Here is a 23687-nt window from a genome sequence, read left to right as displayed (position 1 = left end):
ACTAAAATAAATGAAAACCCAAAAGCCGATTTCCCCTCAGATCTTGAAAAGTTACCCTCACACTGGCCAGAACCAGATAAAGGTATTTCTGGTATTTTGTATACTGTTTTTGATTTTTTTTAAAGCATTTTTCTTTTCTCATTTTTTTTTGTGTTTTTTACATAATTAAACAAACAAACAAAAATAATTCAACATTGTTACAGTCAAGATTCACAAACATCATTACAGACTCACTTGCAGCTATGGAACAAGTAAGCCATATATAGTCTTCTACCCTTTTCAAAAGGTCCTGGAGAGAAGGAAGCTTCCAAAGTCGCATGGAGTCATGGGCTTGCTCCAGGGCACTAATTGTGTGCTTTATAATACAGCAGGGCAGAGAGAACTTGATGTCTCGGGCCATGGCTGAACTTCACAGAGAGATGATACACCATCGTATGTGTCCTTTTAAAAATGGCTTTCCCCACCATTGTCGTGGTATAACCCGTCTCACAGAACACATCCAACAAGTTAAATCTCTTTGTTAAAGTACTCGGGTGTGTGTATATAAATAATCCTGTTTTAAATTCACATACGATAAGTGTTATTTTTACACATAATACTCCTTGTCCTTGTTTTTCTGTTTCTTATGGCCACTCTTGGAGCTGGCTTGCTTCTCCTTCATGAGCGTGCCGTTGCTCTGGGCCGAGTTGCTGATGTAGTTCCTCGTCTCATCCACTTGATAGGACCCCTCGTCCCTGTTCCTGTACTTGTACATGGCATACAGGAGGATCAAGATGCAGAGGGCGGCAGCAGCCACAATGCCGACGACCATCCCTGTTGTACTGCTGGACTCCCGGATCACCTCTGAGGCCCCCGGAACCCGTCTGATTCCTGGCTCCGTGGGGTTTGCTGTGGGCACATTACGGAACATGGGGGAAGTAATTAGTGGGCTCTTCAGTTTGGTGCTGTCTAGCTCATAGGCAGTGGGCAACGGAAGCAACACTATATCAGGCTGGGGTTTGAGATCACGGTTATTCATTTTGCCAGCTGGCAATTTGGGCACCATCCCAGACGAGGAGGACGCTGTGAAGCGGATCAGCTCAGGGGACAAAGATGTGGTTGTAGTTCTACTAGTTTCCGAGACTTTGTTAGGTCTAAAGTCCTTGGATTCCCACTTGGGCGCATGTGCTTTGTAGCCACCTTCGAAGATTGAAGTGGAAAGACTCTTATCTGTTACCAAGGAGAAGGTGGTGTAAAAATCTTCATCATCAGTAGGGGGCAGGTTAGAGTCAAAGGTTTCCCCTGAGCCATACCCAGATATCACCAAGCCATCATCATCACAACCTTCGCTGCCTTGGTCCGACAAGCAAGGTAACCCCGCCTCAGAGGTCATGGACAGGGAATCTTTGGTGGTCTCAATAATGGTGAGGAGGGGGCGGAAGGTAGGGGGGAGTGTAATGGAGGGTACACGTGTAGCAATAGGAGGGGTAGCTAAAGGGTCTTCTACAAGAAGAGGAATAACTAATTCACCTCCTGGGATTGAAAAGAAAAAAAGACATAATTAGTACAGGCATAAACACAGTTCAGATTCGCTCTAATGAATGCAGGGCAGAGGTTATGCCTCTGAAATTACTATAAAATGACTGGATTGCATATGGGTATTTTCTGGCTATGACTTTATTATTCTAGGATGATATAGAACCAATTATAAGCCTCTGCACACCCAAAATTTGGAACCTTGAAATAAGCGTCTTATATCTTAAAGATACTCTCAAGTGATCGATAGTAGCAAAATTTAAACAGGCTGGTTCCAGGATCTGCTGGTGAGGTGACTTTTAGTTCATTATATTCTTAGAAATATTACCAAAACTCCATGTGTGAGGGTATACACATACCCAGTGAACTTTATTTATGGATGTATCAACCAACATGTGTATAACAGTTCTCTGTTACTTTCTGGTTTCTACCTGCTATCTCTCTTGTGCATGAAAATCACCTATTTTGCATATTACTGAGACCAAAATTAATATCAAAGAGCTTGAAAATTTCCCATTAGCTAAGTGATGAGACAAGCAACCAGTTTAAAAGTTCATCTAACAGACAAATTTTGACTATGCTTCTCTAGAATTTCCCTTGAGTCTGAAAATGACAACATGCCTTTGCATTAGCATAAGATGTATCTACACATGGCTTTTACATTATGTGCAATATATGCTGAGCTCGAAGCTCCACTTTAAAAACATCCAGCCTAGATATCCATGAATGATTGGAAACATGAGTTGAGGTTGAGAAAAGTTGACTTAGTAAAGTGAATTCTAGTTTGCCCGGAGAACTTCATCATTGTATGACTATTAAACACTGGTCACAAAAACACAGTGTCTTGCAAATCCCAGCTGCAATAAATATTCTGCTAAGGAAGTTGATCATTTTACTGTAAGGCTTAAACTTTATTCTTATGTCAACAAAGTAAAGTCTCTTTGGCATCCTCTTTTGAACTGGAGGGGGCAATCTCAGGAAGTCATACCTCACATCCTCTCACAGCATTTATTCTAGAAAAATATATTCTAGCCACAACTTAACATTGTTTTCAATCATGAACTCTTTTCAAATCCTGTAGGATGATGTGCTGAGACAGGTTTCAGGTGGAATATCTTTTAGTAACTGGGTTCTTGCGGTAGGAAAGCTGAGACAGGACATTCAACAGCAAGCAACCCATACAGCAAAAGAGATTCTCTCTTTTCATCTACTTTAGAGCTGAGGAGGCGGTCTCTGGGCTTAAGATCCAGGAAGAGGCCTCTAGATTTAGACAATTCATGAAGGGGCTGGGTAGTATATGTGGTGTGACCGTTTTCTCTCTACAGTAGCAGTATCTGTGGTCTAACAAAAATGGCTGACAGGAATAACATTTCACTATGCAGTTAGGAAGTTGAGATGTTGACACAATACTGTCGAAGGGCTTTTTTCTGAGCTGAATTTAATGCCCTTGTATGTGCTGCTCTTCGTTGTTATTTTACTGAAATAGGATGTCCTACTATTTGAGCGTCCGCTACTAAATACATCCATTGTTCAAGTACCCTCCTCTATCAGCAGCAAAGCCAGACTGGGATTTGCAGCAGGTTTAGTACTGCCCAGCTCCCAGGGATATTCCAGAGAGTCAGATCTTCAAGTTTACAGTCTGCCAAGATTCTTGCTGAAAGGGTCCATTGCTAGGACTCTTCCATTCAGCAGGCTATAGCACGTATCTTTAAAGATACCACCCATGTTTCAGAAATACTACATCTGTGCCATCCAGGTCCCAGGTATGTTAAAAGGCAGGCCTGGTTGTAAACACTGCAAAAGCCTTTGGCTACCTTCCTACCTAGCCAATAACTGTGTTACCCAGAACGAATAGTTGGTCAGGAAGACACTCACATAAGTTCTGAGAATCATTCAGAAGGGGAAAGATAACAGAAAGTTGTGTGATTATTTCTCACCTATACTGATAATGTTATTTTATGAAGGGAAAGAAGTAAAGCGAGTGTCTTTCTGATGGTCTGTGGTCTGGAGTCTCAACTTGAGTTTCTATTGTAGTGCTGAGTTTGAACCAATTGAGTAAAATGATCCTTGTAGGGTTGCAGAGCTCTAGATTTGCTGTGCTGGACCAGGATGCCTTTTTTTTTTTTTTCTTTTACCATCATGAACATATATAATTCATATACCCTGCGACTTAGTTAATACATAATTTACACACTTTTGCTAGTTTTTATAAATGGGACTTGGAGCACAATTCTCTAAGATAAGCTAGCCCCCCAAACTAATCCTGCATGAACTATTTTTCTCTTACAATTTTTAGTGGTGGGGAGAGGGGTGCATTGCTACATGCATTCAAGGTGTATGGGGAAGGGGGCAGTTTTTGGATGGAGGCTCATAGCCAAGGGAGCCAGAGGAAAACAAGACTGGGTTTTGTTTTCAATTTAAAAAATAAAGAAGGTTCTCTTTCACTCTCTCTGTCTCTCTCTCTCTCTCTGTGTGTGTGTGTGTGTGCGCGCACGCGCTCGCATGCACGTGCGTGCGTGCATGCATGGGTGTGAATGTGGGCAAACGTGTGCCACAGCCTGTGTGCTGCACTTAGAGTAAACATGGTAAACGTGGTTCTGGATTTCTGTATTTTCGAGGCAGACCTTCTCCTCCTTTTGCTGCTGTGTATACTCTAGGCTAGCATGTCCTCAAGCTTCCAGGTGACTGACTCTCCTGATGGGTTTCCACCGGCAGCAGTACAGAGATGACAATTCAAAACACACCTGCTGCCTTGTGGCTAGCCTTCTTTTTTGTTGTTTGTTTGTTTTAAAATCCAGGTTAAATGGAACAAAGCTTCACTACCAACATAAAAACTGAGGAGGAAGAATATATACTTGTTGGAAATATAAATGGCAACTCCTGGCCCTTCAAGTGAGATTAATGTCTCCATCTTCATGATTATAAGCAGGCATTCATTTGCAATTTTACTGAACTATCTCTAGCACCCACCTGGGACTTACATTTGACTTGTTTGTTTTCTCTTCAACCCTTGCTAAAGTTTCACAGTGTTGTTAAAAATCTACAAAACCTGTTCACTTTGACATCAAATCAATCCATTCCCCTTCACATTTTCTTCTCATTCAATAGCCCAGAAAGCATTTCTGATTTCAAAACGTCAAAGTCCACCTTTTCCCCATGGTATAGAAAGAAGGGTCTAAGGCTAGAGAAATACAGTTTCTAACAGGCTGGTCCATTCCAAAGTGTAGTGAGAGTAGATTTTTTTTTTTTTAAATAAAAGGATGGGTATTGTATCCTAAGCAAGATAAAAACAATCTTTCAAAACTATCTAACTTTCCATTGATTGTAGTGATAAGACATTAGAAAGGATGCCCTCTGCCAGGACAATTTGAAGCCAAAATATTCTGGTTTCTACTCCCTTCAAATTGTAGAAGCTTTTACAATTGTTTCTCTTGAGTTTGCCAGGAATTGGAAAACTGCCTGGAGTTTGAAATAAAGCTGCCTGAAACTGGAAGAACATTATTACAAATGGGAATTATAATAGAATAGGAGAAAATTTGCAGGTAATTTTGGACATGAGTACTACCTGGAATGGGTACATGAATTGGTATATAATTGATTTTAAATATTTCTTTACATACTTAATAACTTATTTATTTAGTATATGAGAGTATGCATGTATAATTGTTGTGGAGGGGTATAAGCATCTGTACACAATTCAGGTATCCTCTATAACTCTCTGCTTTATTTCTCTGAGAAAGAGCCTCTCTCTGAAACTTGAACCCTGCTTTCCCTTACTAGGCAGGCAACCCGCAAGACCCAGAGATCCTCCTGCCTCAGCTCTCTGCAGTGTTGCAGTTACAGGCACACACATGGGACCCCATCCACTTTGTACAAGGTGTTGGGATCTGAAGTTGGCTCCTCATTGTCATAAAGTAAGAACTTATGAGCACTGACCATCTTCCTTGCTCTGCAATCATTTTTAATAAGCAAGCTTGTCTTTAGGAATTGAGATGAGTACAGTATACTCGGCCCTCTGCATTTATGGAATCTCCAGTCAAGTACTCAAGTGACTGCAGATAAAAAATGCACCTATCTGCCCCCCAAAGGTGTCTGCCCTAAACATTGGCAGAATGTATAGTCTAACAACTCTTTGCACAGAATATACATCAAATTTGCTATTAGAAGATTTAAAGACAAAAGAAGCTATGTAAGAGTTCTATGCAAAGTGTGCCTCTTGTTTTGTTTTAAATGTTGGATCTAGATATGTTCCCCAAGCTGTTCTCAGACTTCTGGGCTCAAGCAAGAGCCCTTGCCTTCCAAGTAGCCAGGATAATTGTCATATACTAACATATGTGACTGTCAGTGTTATTTTGTATAAGAGACTGTCTTTGTTTCCTTCTCTGTTGCTGCGATAAAGTATTCTGACAAAAAGCCTTTTAGAGGAGGAAGAGTTTATTTAGCTCAGAGTTCCAGATTACAGACCATCATGAAGGCTACCCACAAGGCAGCACGTAAAAATCGCTTGGTTCAAGGCCTGACTCCACAACAGGCAGGAACGTCAGGTCACATTTAATCTCTAATTAGTTATAATGAATCTTACATTCAGTTTACTCCCTTCTTTTTATAAAATCAGAGATCCTGCCCCATGGAATGTTCAACCCAATCAAAATAGTCTCTTACAAGTATGACCAGAAGCTATCTCCCAGCAACTTAGACACACACATGTTAGAACCAGAGGTGTCCAGAACCAATCCTTCTTGTCAGCTGATCCAAGGGCACACACTTTATATGAGGTGATGGGTCAGGTGTTTTGGAATAGCTAATAATATGCCCTTCTGTCACAAAGACTATATACAATTATGAGCCCTGGGTCTATGCTTAGAAAAGTGTTCACACAATTACTAAACCATGAAACCTGGACTACATCAATATCCTAATTTCCTATGCTGTTTATGGAACATTCCTTTGGTTAAAATAAGGACTATCTGTATTCTTTAATATTAGAATCTTAAAATCAGGACTATACATTTTTTTTTCTTTGACAAGGCTGTGCTTTTTCTTAAACTGGAGAGCTCACTAGGGATATAAAAGGTCTATTTTAGCCCTGAAGGCTGCCCTGATTTTTTGCTCTATGTATTTATAGATATATAATTCATGCCTCCAGAGCTGATATCTAGCAAAGGGTCTGTCTGCCATTGCCAAAAAAAAAAAAAAAAAAAAAAAAAAAAAAAAAAAAAAAGAAAAAAAAAACAAGAAACCAGTGTATTAAAAATTCAATAGAACTCTTCTGAACGGTGAGGATGTTTTGGTGATGGTGAACATATTGGGACAGCGCCCCCCCCCCCAAAAAAAAGCGAGAAATTTCAACGGGGCTCCCTCCCTGAAGACAGAGAGGTCAAAAAAGTACAAAAACAATGATGCTAAGCAGAGAGCCTCTAGAGAGGACCCCATGCTCCAATTGCTGGAATTCTGTTATGTCCCTTTGGGCTCTTTACTTTATCTCTAATTTGCATTATTCTAATCCACTTGCTACATAAAGACACTCATTTACATAATTCCTGTCATAGGAGTGAGTACTTCAACAAGCAGAGATGCTGAAGCTTTTAACCATTAAATGACTCTACATTGATGGCTTTCAGCAAATAAACATACCTGGAAAAACACAGCCAGTATTTGGTGAAGAAAATAGCAATAAAACTCAAATGTTTCAATGGAGCATAATTTATATATAACAAGATGAAATTCTTTAAGACTGGCCCACCCCACAAAATAAAACCCAAACCCCCCCCAAAAAAAACTAAATAAATAAATAAATAAACCTAGCAAATGGTTTATCTGGAAAAGGTTTAATTCTACAAGGGTACCAAATCTTCTTCTTTTCTTTTTCTTATTTGACTTTTACATATGTCCAAGAAAGATAAGCCACAGCTGCTTCATGTAATTGTGTGTAGTGAACAAGTGAAGTCTTCATTTGCTTATTTAAGAGCTTTGGTTTTGAAGTCAGTCTTTCTAGACTCTTGCTACCATTGGAATTACACTTATGAGCCACATGATGTTATTTCCTCAACTCCAAGAAAATGGGAATAAATAATAGAGCCTATTATAAGCCACCACACACTGAGTATTTACTGTGGTAACTAGTGCTGCTCAGAAAGGCTTTTACTAGTTTTATTAACGTTTTTGATTTATAAACACTCCAGTCAGTTATCAGTTTCTCTGTCAATTTTAATGCAATGGTTTCATAGCAGAGATACAACTACCCAGGGTTCTAGAGGAAATTTTAAATCAGACATTGTGGAAAAATTAATAAACATTCAAAGATCTTGTATTTGGAAACAAAGGATTAACTTTTTCAACAAATATAAAAGCTTTTATACATTTTTGGTATATGAACACCTCTGTTTTGGAATTATAGTTTTTAAACCTGAAATACTATTCAACATGTCAAGCAGCACAAAAAAAAAAAAAAAAAAAAAAAAAAAAAAAAGAAAGAAAGAAAGAAAAAAGAAAGAAAGATTAAAGTAACTTGAACTGAAGTGGAGAGAGCTCATTCACTGAAGTTGTCAGGCTAGAAATAAGTCTTTTACTCACCACTCAGTTTGATATTTGTTATGGTAGTTCCAGATAGCACTGATATCTAGAGTTAATTTGAAACAAGTGGCTTCTTCACTACAAAGATTGCATGATGCTCTTCACCAGCCCTGAACTTCTTTGTGCAGCTGTTGCAATGATCCAAACAACCTCAAGGTCAAGGCATTTTCTCAATCCAGAGTTACACCATGGCGATACTTACCCAGATCCTTTCTAAATAAAAGCTGAAATATGAGAACCACCCTGACCAGTCATAGGCTCCCTAGGAAGCTTACCTGTTTAAATCCTTCAGGATGAATAGAATGGAGGGAAGGGAAGGAGACAGAGGAGAGGAAAGGTAAAGAGAGGGGGAGAAGGGAGTGGGGATGGATGCTTGAGCCTTCTCTCTCTCTCCCTCCCTCTCCCTCTCTCTCTCTCTCTCTCTCTCTCTCTATCTCTATCTCTATCTCTCTATCTCTATCTCTATCTCTGTGTGTGAATGATGCAATGTGGTTTAGTCAGAAGTTGATTGTATACTTTACAAGGCATCAATATCATAGCATAAAACTGTAAACACCTGGGATTCCTGATGCCTTTATTCTGAGTAAAATTGATTTTGTAGCCTGTGGTGAAGATGATAGCATAATCCTGGAGAACCACTCTACCTTAGTCACTTGAGAGTACCTTATTTCCCCTTCACTGAAAGAAAAGAAAATAAAGGGCCAATTTCCCTGAATATCAGGAATATAATGAATTAAATTTAGGATGAAATTACCATTGATAATATTTGGAACTAACTCAAGCCAATTTTTTTTCTGGGGTACAGGCTTCCCATATGTTGTAGCCAATTTTAATATCCCACTTTAGAGGAACCAATCCTGTAAAGACTTTAAAGTTAGTGCTTAAAATTAAGTTCAGGCAGAGACCAGGTTTCTTGAATTAACTAAAAGTAGAAATCCTATTGATTATTGAATGCAATTCAGCACAAATCAGAAGAGTGAAAATTAAGCATAAAGACCCAAGTAAAATAAAACACTTAATATAGTTTTAAAAATCATATATAGTAGAAAATAAAAGCAATCTCATAGCCAAAACAAATCAAGTCAAGCAGAAGGATAACAAATAATAGCAATAAGGCATTCACAATATAAGAATACAAAGCAAAGGAAAATAAAAATTTGGAGCTATTTTGGTAGAGAGAGGGAGAGGGAGAGAGAGAGAGTGAGAGAGAGAGTGAGAGAGAGAGAGAGTGAGAGAGGACTTCAACATAGGCAAAATAATTGAAATTATAACAGAAAAGCATATCATATTAATTTATAGTCAACTTACATCAACAAATTGCCCGCATGTTTTTTGGCATGAAAGAAAAATTTACAAAAGAAAGTTGTGTAAGAATGCTCTTGGACAAATAGAATTGCCACATTCTTGTAACTTGCTTTTTTTTGTTGTTGTTGTTGTCATTTCTTAAAAACTTTTGAGTAAAATCTCTAATTTTTCAAATATTGTAATTTACAACAGAGGGTGATACAGGGAGGCAACAACACATACATTCACACCACATAACATGAAAAGAAAAAAAATCTGCACTTTAACAATTTTTACTTTAGGGGATTTAGGAGGGCATTGATTTTAAATGTAAAATAATTATGATTGCTATGATTGAAAATGAAAAAAATTTACTTTATAGTTTGCCTTTAAAAAAATCTATGCATCTATAGGGGTTTGAATGAATTTCTTCATTGTAAGTTTTCAGATATATATTTAGTTTTTGTCTTTTTGACAAATTTTAGATTTTCCTTAAATTAGGGGAATGGATGACAGCACATAAATTTTAACAACGCTAAAGAAAGGGGGAGTATGGGAAGGAAGGATGCGGAAAAGGGGAGGGTCGTATCTATGAGTGTACTACACAGGAGATGACGATGATAGGAGTAAATGTGTAAGTGAGTCGCCATGTCCATGTAAGGGCGGCACGGAGTGATCTAGCTGCATTAGAGCTTCTGGCTGTAAGGAAGGGATGGGCAATATACAAAAACAAATGAGCCTACACATGCCCATCTACGGAAATCAAGAACAGAACTCTAACACTGACAATCTCACACACCCTAAGCTGCAACTTCTTCAACATGCAATTACTCCAAAATCATTACAGTTTCATTATAAGATTTTCAGTCATGAAAACACTTAAACTGTTTTTTTCTCCTACTCAAAATAGACAAAGTACATGAAATAATATTACTAATCAGATCAAAAGATTAAAAGCAAAATTAAGGAGACTAGAGTTACGCATTCCAGTTGAACAACTTCATCGGCAGCCACACAGCCCCATCTACAGCTGGGTGTGGAGAGATGCACAGAGATGGTGAGAGGTGATGCTGAACAGAGAACCCACATACCAGGCCACTAATGACTTGTCTTTACAGAAATGGTATGTTTCAAATGGCATCATCCACTTTCCACAAGCCACCCTTGATCTGTACTACTGCCAGTGAGACTGGCTTATCTGAAAAAGAAAATGTGGCTGTGGGGTTCTACAGCTGAAGTTGTTCCACATTTAAAGAAAGAGTGGGGAAAAAAAACTGCAGAAAACAATTCATAACATTTTTTTCTCATCACGTTGGATAAAATCAAGTCTAAAGATAAAATCTAGCAATTAAAAAGAAATACATTGATATATATATAGATATATATAATACAAAACATTTAATTTCCAAACAAGGGAGAAAATAACAAAAAAGAAAAGATTTTTTTTTAATAGATGAACAACCAGATGCACACACTGAGAAGGCACAGACAGAGTAGTCAGGGGACACGGCATTACAGTCTTGCTGGGTTTTGCTTGTTTTTATTTGTTTGTTTTAGATTTGGATAATCGATTCCCCTTTTTGTGACAGCCGAAATTGAAAACAAATTCAGATTTTTCTTTGAAGGTTGCATTTTGATTTTTAGTTCTCTATAAAAGAAATAAAAATAAAAAGGGCGTGCAGTCTGGATGTACGTCCTAAGTAGACAGTAAAAAGAGAAGGCAGGTATTGCCTATCACCCCTGAATGGTGGGGATGTCAATCAAGTTAACACATGCTTAAAGTAAGTTGCATTTAGGGAAAATAGAAAAACAGAACAAAGAGCTGGGTTAGGCAGAGAGGTCAGCAAGACAAAACCAATTTGTGGTGGGAGAAAGGAACTGAGTTTTGTTTCAAGCTTTTCCAGTAGGGGTGAAACACATCATGAGGCTTCTTTTCAAGTGCAGTTTTTATTGTGTGTGTGTGTGTGTGTGTGTGTGTGTGTGTGAATGACAAGCCTGTAGTGACAAGAATTGAAATAAAGTGTAGCAGTTCCCAAACTGTGCTTGAGAAGGTATGTTTCATCAGGTACACCAAGGTGACAGTAGGTAACATGTTTCCAGGAGTGTTCCTGTTTGTTTGTTTGTTTTTTTTTTTAATTGACAGACTACCATGGTTTACAATAGGATGTGAAAATAACCCTAGTGACTGGAAGAATAACTAATGTTACTTTTAGTAAAAATGTCAAAACTTTGCTTTGCTCCAAAGAAGACATTATCAGTTTCGATGTCTATAAATCGTGATGATCAGGATGCATTTATGCATGAGGGAGATGGTGTCAGTCTTCTAGAGACTAATTTAAGAGACAAAACATTACATCTGATCCACATCAAAAAAGTAGACAAGAGCATGTCTTCCATGAGTGTGTACTTGTATTTGGGTGGTGTGTGTAGAAGCATTGAAAGAAAGGTACTATATATAGGATATAAAGAAAGGGAATTTTAGAAATGGTCTCAGCCCCTACTGGAAGAGATTTACTAAAGTTATAATCAGCATTGTATCCCTATGAGAACTTTAATGTTCAACCAAGGACTGGGAAACCCAGGTAGGCAAACCCCAAAGGCAAGACACTTGAGAGAGCTTGGTTTTGACAGCCAATTCAAACCCCTTCAAAGAACCCCTTTGGGTGACTTTGACAAATTAAATGCATTTTAAAAATGAGGCCAACTTCTGCCCCCTAGAAGACGCCCCTTTTATTATTTTATTTTAAACAGAATTGTAGTAATGTGTCCCCATGGGTCAGTCCGTACCAAGATTTTAGTCTCTGGTTTAATAATGTTAATCATTATTTTCAGAACTTCACAAAGTGCAGCTGGAATGTTTTAATGTGAATAAAGACAATCCCAATATTATAATAAAAGAAAAACCCTTGTTGTCATTTGGTTGAACTTTTGACTAAGCAAGTTTTAACAGTGAATTTTACTTTATGAAAAGATATGGGAAGTGCTAAGGTGACCGCTAAGGACAGCAAATGACTTTCATAAGAATTCTTTTGGTAGCATTCATATACGTTACTTTTGGTTTCACATGTAACTATTGTAAGCAGGAAACAAAGCTTTGCCTAAGTGCAAAAGCAGAAGGAAGAGATCCATCTGAGGCACTCAGATTCCAGGATAATAGGTGGTGTTTTTAGGAATATAACAGCAATTTGAGTACCCTAGGATTTTTGTGGTGTAATTTCCCTATTTCAAAACTGCCTGTTTCAGAACTCTTACAAGTAGGGTGCCACTTAGTTTCAAGAAATCATTAGTTTGGAAAATTCAAAATCCTAAAATGTAGGGTTACTACTTTGCAAATTAAATATGTGAGAGTGTGTATGCACACATTCTTTTTAAGTCCACGGAAGCCATAGTTTGAAATGAAGCCAACACAACTTGGATGTATACAGCATATCAAATGTTCTAATCTAAATTATTCATTAGGATCTAAACATGAAACTGCTTTGATCTCTAATGCAGCAAACAAAATAAATTGTTCATAGTCATATCACAGTTTCCTTTTTATTTTTCTTTATCTATCAACACTACTTTTATATCTTCAACAAGTGCCTGTTATGTATTTATGGCTCTACTAAATGTTAATAATGTGTTTCAGTTATATTTCCCTGTGAGAACAAATAATATGGTAATTTGACTTAAACCAGTATATTCTCATACAACCATTTTTATCTCTGCATGCCCTAATAGCCCATCTAAATGTAAAATACAATGTTTACAAAAAAGTACTATATGATGGGGTTTCACAGGTCAGAGTTCATGGTGAAAAGCTCTCATGAACTGAAGGCATAAGTTTCTAAACTATTGGATGGAGGTGGAGCTGGAGAAGCTGATGGATATACTCAAGTAGCTAAGGTGCAAACAACACCTATCTTGGAAACAGGTTCTCCTTCTAGAAGACATGTCTTCCACATGAGAAGAAGCCAATGGCAAAGCCCAAATGATGAGATTGCATTTCAGTGAGTATTTAACTTTCCCATTCATAATATTGGAGAGAGTAGAAGCTTGAAAACATATAGCTCAGGAGTTGGGACATCACATACTTAAAGAAAGAAGATTTTCAAAATAGTTGCAGTAGATTTATAAAGAAAGCCTCCATGCCTATCCTTTTCACAAATACACAGATATGTTATTGGATGATTGATTTTGTATGTCTATAAGAAGAGGAGGACCTTGTGTGTGAGTCAATGGCTCAATTCTGACCTACACTTTTGCTTAGAATGAAAATGTTCACTCTACACAGATTTGGAATCTTAAGAAGGTGAAGATGGCTTCAATCTTTGTGACAGCATGAGCCTTTATGTATATTGACATGTCATAGCTCTTACTCCAGGCACAGCATGGCAAAACTTGCTGTACACATGATACTTGTTTAAAAATAAAATAAGATGCTTAATATTTTAGTTTTCATGCTGATCAAAAAAGTTCATGTATCTTAAGTTCCTAGACTCAGTTTGCACACCTAATTATAGTAGATAGGAATAGAGAAAGGCTACTTGAAATCGAAAAGAGAGTACAGACACCATCAAATCAAATAATTAGAACTGCATTTCTGGACTAGTGATCTCATGTTCACTACACATTCATTTTCCAATTTAAGAGACTAGACAAGAATGGATAAGATGTTACAGAATGCATTATTAGATTTTAACAATTGGTAAAATAGCAGCAAATATTTAGATAGAGGATGGGGAGGACCTTAAAGTAAGTATATACATCTAAGTTTTAACATGTGTCTTTATGTCTATTCCACAGTTCCATCCTTCTTATGACTATAATGTATTCTGAATAGATTTCTATTAACTCAGTGTCAGCAAACTTAATTTGTTTTCTTATTTAATCTCAGCTAGATCCTAACAAATTGGAAGACAAGGATAGTGTCTTTTTATTTATGTTTATAAAGCAGTAATTATTTAAATTCTCATTTGGGTAATTTGAATTGTTTACCTCATTGCCCTCACCCAGCCTCTAGATTCCAAAAAGGCATTGATGATTGTATCACTGGAATGCCTCAATTTATGATTGGACCTTTATATAGAAAATAGAGGCTGAGTGAAGAGACCTTAAATCTTAGTCTTAGTTGTAATGCAGAATACATTATTAAACATTAACAAATTCCTTCATGTTGAGTCTATTTCCTTAATAATGATAGAAGGATTATGATATCTGTTCAATTACTTCACAGAGTAGATTTGCACAACGAATGAGATTTTCAATGTGAAATTGTTTATAAATTCTAAAGGACTTTGTACATGTTTGCTATTGTTTTCTTCCTAGACCCTAGACTATCAGCAGCAGTATAAAACAGTGGAAGCTGAGTTACAGGCAATCAGGATCAATGTTATTTCAAATGTGATCCTTGGAGTGTTTACTTCAAAAACAAACAAGTCTAAACCCAATTTCAAAACCTGACAATAACAACAATAACAGACATGCAGACATGATAGCTTCTTTCCTTCCACCTCACCTCTGTTTCTACCAACCATCTTTATATATATATATATATATATATATATATATATATATATATATATATATTTAAATACAGGTTTTCTAACAGCCCTGGCTGTCCTGGAGCCCCCTCTGTAGACCAGGCTGGCCTTGAACTCATAGAGCTCTACCTGCCTCTGTGTGGGCCATCATGCTCTCTGGTATTACTTTCTTGATACTTAATGCTTAATTCATTTATCTTTAAATATTGAGTACATGTTATTGACACACATAATTTTATAGTTACTTCACTGAACTATTGTAGATTAGAAACAAGCTTTGAAGAAGTCATATTCAGATGTATCTCCATGAGAACTCTGGGTCCTCTGACTATCATTCTATGTAGATTGAGAGAGTCCTGGTATTATTAAAGACACAAAGAGAGATGGAATCAAAGAGGGGAATTTCACCACACTCATTGGAAACAAATACTGACCAATGCTGGGACAGTGAGATAAATAAGAACATAAGAGAATGAAAGTTGAGGAAGTAGTTTAGTCTTTTTTCTTCCAAAATTATTTAATACCAGTTAAGATGCACACTTGAGAAGAACCGATCTAAAAATGGACAAGCATTCATTTTCCTTTTTTGATATTGCTGCTTCTTTTAGTGCTAATTCTGTACTAGCATAGGGATGAACTTTTCTTCACCCAGAGTAAGTATAAGTTCCTTAATGCACAGGTCATTCATGGGAAATAATTGTACTTGACAATGAAGTACAATAAAACTCATCTTCTCATTTACCCTGAAATCTATCTTCATTGCAAGGAATGCTGTGATCACAAAATCAATTATACTACTATGTTTTCTTAGTGAATGGAAACTAGCACTATAAAAGTACTACCACAAAATGAAAGCTTGCCAAAGACCCATGCACTTGACATAAAAGGATGTACCATGACTACTTGAAGCTCCAGTTTCAAGTAGTTGTTCTCTGAGTAGAGACTGCAAAGAGGCTCACATGGGCAAGATGCATATCTTAGCTGATTGTTTATTATCTAAGATACTGCAAATCAGGAGAGAAATTATGAGAAAGTTCATAGTTATTCAAAATGATCAAAAACATAGGTCTCCAGATTAGTTAAAACAGGTTTTCAGGAGCAAATACATATGAAAAAGAAAATGGTTGCCATAGTGATTTTCTTTAACATAGGATATGAAAACCATAAATTATAGTCATTTAGTTAAAGCATTAATCAATAGTAAGACTTCCAGGCAAAAACATTCTTACAAACATTGACTAGTGACTCTATCAGATAATGTAAGAATAAGTATAAATGATTTATTTAAGAATTAAAATTACATCCTAGGTATCAGTGAATCAGGGCTTCAATAAGCTAAATTATTTGCTCAGAAAAACACAACTAACGAGCTGGGTAGCCACAACTTGATATGGCCCTATAAGCTTTCAATGAAACTCTAATGCTGCTTTCACATAAATGTTGAAATTTTTGTCTTATGTTCTAAAAAACACTTCATTCTCTGTGAGAATTAAAAAGTATAAATAAGGTAGTCTTAGATACAATATGTTCCACAGGGTGAGGTGGGGATCCAAGGATCACTGCAGATTTATTTCACACTTTTACACCTCAGGAGTCATAACCACATAATGAGAATTGATACCCAGTGGGGTCTGAAGATTGTCTTTGTTCCATAGTCTTTGTTCCTTAGTTGATGGTTGTGAAAAAAGGCAACTAAATTTTAGTCCTGTCTAGACTAATCTCAGCTGTGATCAATTTTTGAAACCTGGCATAAGTCATAAACATTTTTCTTTGTAAAATGAATTTACACTTCACTGGCAATGGGCTCAAATGAGATATGATATATAAACCATACTTCCAAAAATATGGCAAGGGGAATGGCTGCCTTACCATGCTATCATAACAAAAGTTATTTAATAGTCTTTAATGCATAGAATTTATAACCAAACAGGAAGTATTTTTGTTATTCTCTCTATTCTGGGAATTTCATGGTGAAAGCTTTGGTTGTCAAATAAATACCCATTGAGATACTCTGAGTTAGGGTTGCTTGGCTTCTTCTGTGATGAAATCATCAGTGTTCTACAGGATGTTTCTGTCCTATCTGATTATATTCCATACTACATCCTAACCCATCAATAACTATATGCAAGTTCTTGAAAGCACTACAAACCAACTCGGAAGAAAGCATCGCTTCTGTTTATGTTCTAGTATTTTATTCTGAATGTTAACTCTGTTAAACAAGGTTATGAATGAGATTGTTTTTGAAATGATCCTGAATTAAGTACAGGAAGAAAAGAACAAACCACAAAGGAGGATAGTCATTTGTGCTAAGAGCTATGTAACCAAACTGAACTCAGATGTAGGCCACATTCCTTTAAAAAATAAAAAAGGAAAGCCATAACTGCCAGTTATAAAAGGCCCAGCATGGTAAGGAAATCTTTTGCTCATCAGACCTGTAAGAGATGACAGTTTGCTTTCTGTTTCCTGTTTCTGCTCTCTGCATCACTTTTCCCTCCCATGCAGTTCCACTGAATCCATGGTAACACTCATCACATTTCATGTCTTTTGAACATGGTGAGTACACAGAGTTGCTAGTACACCATCAAGAAGTCTAGAAGGCATGGGAAATGGCTCCAACTGTGCCACCCTCATAATTCTCAGCCCATTGTGTCTCAGAAAGGCACTGAGTTAGGATAGGGAAATGCCACCAATAGGCACCATGGCTACTGATTTATACTAGATACAGGGAACTTTTTTCTAGTGTGTGTGCATGTATGTGTACATGCATGCAGGTACATGTGAAGACTAGAAGTTAATCTCTGACAGTTTTTCTCAGGTGCCATCCACATTGGTTTTCTGAAATAGGGGTCTCTCAGTGACCCTGAGCATGCTGACTCATCTAGGCTGGCTAGCCAGAGAGTCCCAGGATTCACATGTTTGGGCCTCCCTAGTGCTGGTATGACAAACGTGTACCTCAATGCCAAGAAATTTTACATAGATTCTCAGGATCCAACTCAGATCTGCATGTGGGTATGGCAAGCACTCCCTAGCCCAGCAAAGCTTTTCTGAAAGGAAAAGTGTAGGGCCATCTGGCCACTTTTAATCTTCATTCTAAAAAGAGATATTCTTCCTCAGTAGGTCTCCAAGGATATTTCTCTCAGGTAAGCACTAATAAAACCTAGTGGAGTTTGTGCAAATTTACTTAATATGTGGCTGAATTTTAAAATTTAATGCTACACATGATGACCACATGACATTGTATAGGAAAAAAAAAAAAAGTTCAGGCAATACTCGAGATTTCCTTTTCAGCAAGTGTGCCACATGTGAGAAAGTCAGCATGGCAAAATTCTGACACCCACCTAAAATCGCTTTCTCTTAAGTATGAGCTAAATGTGTTCACATGTATTCTTTCCCTGTGAGAAGGCTGCTCATTAGCTCCATTCCTGTACCATAGTAATCAGATAGTAATGTTTCTCCCAGTGTTACATCACTCCCCCCCACCACACACACTCAAAATCATAATCCATATTTTTAACATCATTCCAAATGAGTGTACTGTACTCAACTTTAAAATAAAATTTAAAAAGTTAAGTATTGTTTTTATAAAATTTCTGAATGTAGGACTGGTCATGATTAGGATATTTGTATTATTCTTTTAATAAATGATATACTGTGATATATATATTAAAGAGAGCAAGGGAATGCCCTTGCTGTCTTGAACAACATTGTGAAATTCATTGGTGGGGTACATTATTAAAACTCTTACTGTCAAGTTGCATACAGGGAAACAAGCAACCAAGTAAAGTTAGTGTACAATGTGCCCTTTAAAATTAGCAGATGGATATAAATTTAGATGGAAACATGCATGTGGAGTTTATCTGTCAGGAAATGTCTACATTTTAGAGATTTGATTGTCCCATAGTCCTGAAGACTGGTTTATGACGAGAGAAAACTCAAAGGAAGAACTTTCTAAGGTAGAAGTCTCTAGAACAAATGTCTCTCTGATGCTTTTAAAGAAGATGACACTCATGGGCTGTTAGTGATAAAAACAGTGACTCTGAGAGCAGTACCCATCATGATTTGTGGCCCAAAGGAAAAACTCACAGACAAGGAGGAGATAGAAATATATGTTCAACATGTTTCCAGAGAAGCCAAGCTGATAAGTAGCATTGGATGCTTCTTAGCCTTTTACCACAGGTTATACATTGCACCAACAAGCAAAGCTACCAGGAAACAAGCTCTCCTGACTTCTCTAAAGAAGACACAATGTAAAGAAGCCAGGATTGAAGGCAGTCTGACTGCTATATGGCTTCAAGTAAATGATTTAAATTTTTTTTTGCCCAACTTTTTTCAGACTATAAAACTGAAGTTAAATAATCTTTAAACAAGATGACTTAAAGAAAATAAGTGTCATCATCAATAAACTCAAAATTTCTCTCCAAAATTAGCACTATCAACTGCAGAATATTTTGAATAAATTAGCATTACTCTCCCCCTAATATAAGCAGGCATGTCACAGCATTTCCGTCTTGTTGAATGTTACTGATTCTATTTCTTCAAATGAGGTGAGAAAATTCTGGAATAATGTGTGACCTTAATATTATTACCTCAGATAGATAGGATACAGATTTAAGCAGGTGGTAGATGACTAATCTTAGGATAGATGTTTCCAAGCTGATTCTCCACTGTGCAATTAGCCTCTGTACAGAGTCCGTTGGAACAATGAACCCAAAAAGAAACACATAGGGGATAGTGGGTCATAGATTTACTTTAGTTTATGTTCTATACATGTTATGTAAATAATGGCAACTTTTCCGACTAGCAGCTTCTGCTTTTAGGAGGAAGTATTGATTGTGTCTAATTTTTATTGCTCTGGGGCACTCTGCTCTACTGTCCTTTGTTCCATGCTACTGTTTAGACTCTTGAGATTTTTTGGACTCTTCAATGTAAGGTAATCAGAGACAGCATGTCCACAATTACCCATCTGTAGTCTGAAGCTACAAGCAGCTCCTTCTCTGCTGGAGAACTCCTATTACAATGATGGCCAAACAAAAGAAAGCCACACACATTTGGAAAAGTGTACCTTGAAGTGCTTCAGATAGTTCTGTGTCACATATGCTGGCCTTATCTGTTTTCCAGGACAGTGGATAGAACTTTCTCATGAGCCAGACACTAAAAGCATGCTGTTTACCAGCTGAAGAAAGAATCTTAGCTTTTAACAATGTTAAGGTGTAGGAAATGTCAGTTGGCAAGCATTTCAATGAGAACCATGCAAGCTGGCCCACTGGTGTTACACATGGAACTGAAGACTGAAGGAATGCCAACAACAAAAACAGAGTGGGCTATGAGAACAAGAGCTGCAGATCACATTTGGCATTTTCTTTGTCATCTGCCAGTAGGCTCTTACAGTACACACGGCCATTTCAGTCAAAGTATTTGACCTGTTAATTACATTCATCTGAACATTGTTGGGGAAAAACTGTACTTGTCTACATTTCTCTATACAATATTAGAAAGAAACCATACTATAAAGCATTATACTCTGATGGTCTGAGTTGTGGGAACTTGGAAACAACCGACTGAAACTTAGTACAGGGATGCAATTGACAATCATCATTCATGGATAAGCTAGGGCTCAGCTATTCCATCCAGACCAGGACTTAATTGTTTCTGATCAACAGTGGCCAAGAGTGATCTTGTAATGGTCTTCTGCTGTGATTGCCATTTCTATGCTAGTGTCAAGGTAATCAGTCAGAAAGCCCAAATGCTATGTGTAGGCATATGGGTCCTTGTTAAAATCCTAACTAACCATGCTTTAAAAAGTTAAGAACCATTTTGATTATGAAGAAGAATATGGGGCTGGAGAGATGGCTCAGTCAATATAGTACATGTTATGCAAGCATGATTTCTAGACTTCACATAAAATGATATGTGCAATAGTGTATCCTATAACCCTGCAATGAAGGCTAGACAGGCAGCTTGATCTCTAGGCCTACTGCCAAAAAGTCTAGCTAAACTGATGAGATGATCTTCAAGTTCACTATCAGATTCTGTCTCAATAAAATAAAGTAAATATAGTAAGTAAAGTAAAACATGAACCATAGGTAGAGAACAAGGAGGAAGGGCACATCTTATATCAGCTTCTGGATTCCATATGCAAAAACCTGCTCAAACCAGTACACACATATGCACCTGCTTATGTACACACATACCAACACTAATTAGCATGTACACCTCCACACACAGGAATATAAACTCTAAAGCAATAGTCACTTTCCACTTTGAAGGACTATGTTGGATGTCACCAGTTTCTAGAATTTAAATCACTCGGTTGAGCCACAAGGTAACTAATTATATATTTATTCCTGTACATGAAACCCCCAGTGCCTTGAGGGATACCCCTTATGAGTAACACAAGATTGGAATTGTGTTAATATAGCTGACATGTTTGGACAGTTCTCCATATAAAATTGTTCTTACAGAATGAATTTTTTCTATATCACAACCTGGATATATGCATATACCATAATACTCATGCTGTCTTATCTTTATTTTCTTGGTAAGGCAGCCAGAGATGCCATCCTCCATTTCTTACAAAATGCCATTATTTGGCAGATATATATTTGAAGATTCTTCCTCCAGATTGCAAAGAGTTTTGCATACCTGGGTCACTATTCATTCTGAAGGGCCCATTAAATAATATTTTGCTGCATTTGTATAATTATTCAATTTAGCTATACAGCTGAGCTACCAGTCTAAATTCTTCTTCCTTTAAATGTGTGTATGTCAATGCATAATATCAAAACTTTGACTAGTTAATCCCTTCACAGGTGATCTACTAACAGAGAAGAAAAACAAACACAATTCTACTTAAAAAGGACTTGGGTAAAGAACACTTAAGAGTTGCCTTGATTTTAAAGATGATTTTTCAATCTTTTAATAAGTAATGAAGACTACATAGGGTTACTAAAGAAAATTATCATATAAATCAAAAATTCAAAAGAAGTTAAAGAGATTAGCCCACAAATATCAAGCAAAAAAAAAATTAGTAGACACCATTCCAAAAATAAGCATAGACGCCAATGTCTATTCAAGTACTCTGTAAATGAGAGGTATGTAATGCAGTAACTACACAGTAGAAGCATCTAAAAGGTGCAGGCTTCATTACTACTATTGCTAATGTTGTGGTTTGGCCTGCTGGAATTTAATTCATTCTTTTACTATCTCTAGTTATCTGAGTTAATATAAAAGAGCATTATTAAAAGTTGCCTTTGATGTAAAACATATTTTCTTATAATAAAATTTGGCTAGATGTTATATGTTTGATACTCATCAGTGCCAATAAAATGAGTTCAACTCCAGGTACAAACTGAATCGAGCTGGATGCTAATTAATGGGATCCAAACAGCTTATCATTTTAGGCTGGCTTCCATTAGAGAGGCTATGTCTTGGCCGTAAACTAATAGAGAAGCCTATTAGTTGCATGGATTTCAATTTCCTTTATCTGCGTTAGTCACTGAACAGTAAGTTTTCTTCTAACACTGCTTAATATTTGAACTTTTTTTGTGCTTAGAGAAATGGTTTAGATCCATAATATATGGCTCAGGATAGAGTGGATGAATTTAATATTCATTAATCTGATAGTTTCATACATACATACATATATACATATTTAATCTAAGAGTAAAAACATTTCCTTTTTCCCAAAAATCAAGGCTGGTTTCTCCAAGTACAATTCCAGACAGTATTATTGTTAGACATGGATGGACACTTCCTATATGTTTGGGTACATATCATTATGTTTTTAAAACGAGGTTTGTGAAGTGTAGTTTCTAGACATCAATACTGTTGGTGTTTTGTGTTAGATTCTGTTACAGTAGCTGTCCTTTGAGCAATAGGACATTTAGCTTTGTCCCTGGACTCTTTGTACTGGGTACTATTAGCTTCTCTCTACTTGTGGAAGTCAGAAAATCTATCCATATATCTAAGTGTCCCTGAGGGTGGAATCACTCACAGTTTATAACAACTGATTTAGAGGTAATGTTACATTTCTGAGTCTTTAGCATATTGGCCAATGTCAACAAGATAGATAATAGTAAAGACAAGACTCACAGACTCTATACATTTTTAGTTCCCTTTGTCATGGCCCAAAATGCAATTTAAGAGACATTCCATACAACGATTCCTTCAGTGTTTTTGATGAAGCATAAGCCACTGACAAAGATAACATTAGAATATTATGAAAATAAGTAGAAGCTAAGAAATAACACGGAGATACGTGTCAAATCCTACAGTAGTACAAACTTTAATATAAACACATGTATATGTATATCTTGTATGTACATATGAGAATTGCATAGCTCATATATGAGTGTGTGTGTTTATATACGCATATATACATGAGCGAGAGACAGAGAGAGTGAGACTACTCTCCTGAAATAAATATCTAGAGGAAATAACAGGACATAAACAACTAAGAAAAGAGTAAGCTGAAAATTAGAAGGTGGATCTGCTTCTGACTTCAAGTCTGCAAAGCTGTAGAACTGCTCTTAAACAGTATTTTAAGTGCTTAGTACAATCTGGCCGTTATTGGCATCCTGCCCAAATGTTCTATTAGCCGTTGCAGTGGGATGCTGCCAGCAGCCAAATTATCAGTGCTTAGTCTCTGGTGAGGAACAGGTACAAACAGATCTCATCTTCACTATCTCTAAGTGTAGAGGAGCTATGCTGTGAGACTAAAATAGCTCCATCCCCAGACATGGGAAAAGATGCTAGAAGTCCCTATGCTTGAAGATAAAGATAAAACATTGC

The 23687-nt window shown here is 36.9% G+C and overlaps 1 protein-coding gene across 23 annotated transcripts in view; it reads right to left on the bottom strand.

Moving 5' to 3' along the window:
* Positions 1 to 403: 403 nt before the first annotated feature.
* Positions 404 to 23687, bottom strand: part of Nrxn3 (neurexin 3) — a 1441261-nt gene continuing 1417977 nt past the window's right edge. For 9 of the 23 annotated variants that reach the window (XM_051196131.1, XM_051196132.1, XM_051196138.1 and 6 more), the window contains one exon: positions 404 to 888. In XM_051196131.1, the coding sequence (XP_051052088.1) occupies positions 587 to 888 (302 nt within the window). In that variant the 3' untranslated portion in view covers positions 404 to 586. The other 14 variants (XM_051196121.1, XM_051196124.1, XM_051196122.1 and 11 more) reach the window with 4 other exon arrangements.

The sequence above is a fragment of the Phodopus roborovskii genome, unplaced genomic scaffold, assembly GCF_943737965.1.
Source record: "Phodopus roborovskii unplaced genomic scaffold, PHOROB, whole genome shotgun sequence".
NCBI classification, from domain to species: Eukaryota; Metazoa; Chordata; class Mammalia; order Rodentia; family Cricetidae; genus Phodopus; species Phodopus roborovskii.
The sequence above is the reverse complement of the archived record's forward strand: the minus strand, read 5'-3'. Positions and strand labels throughout refer to the sequence as shown.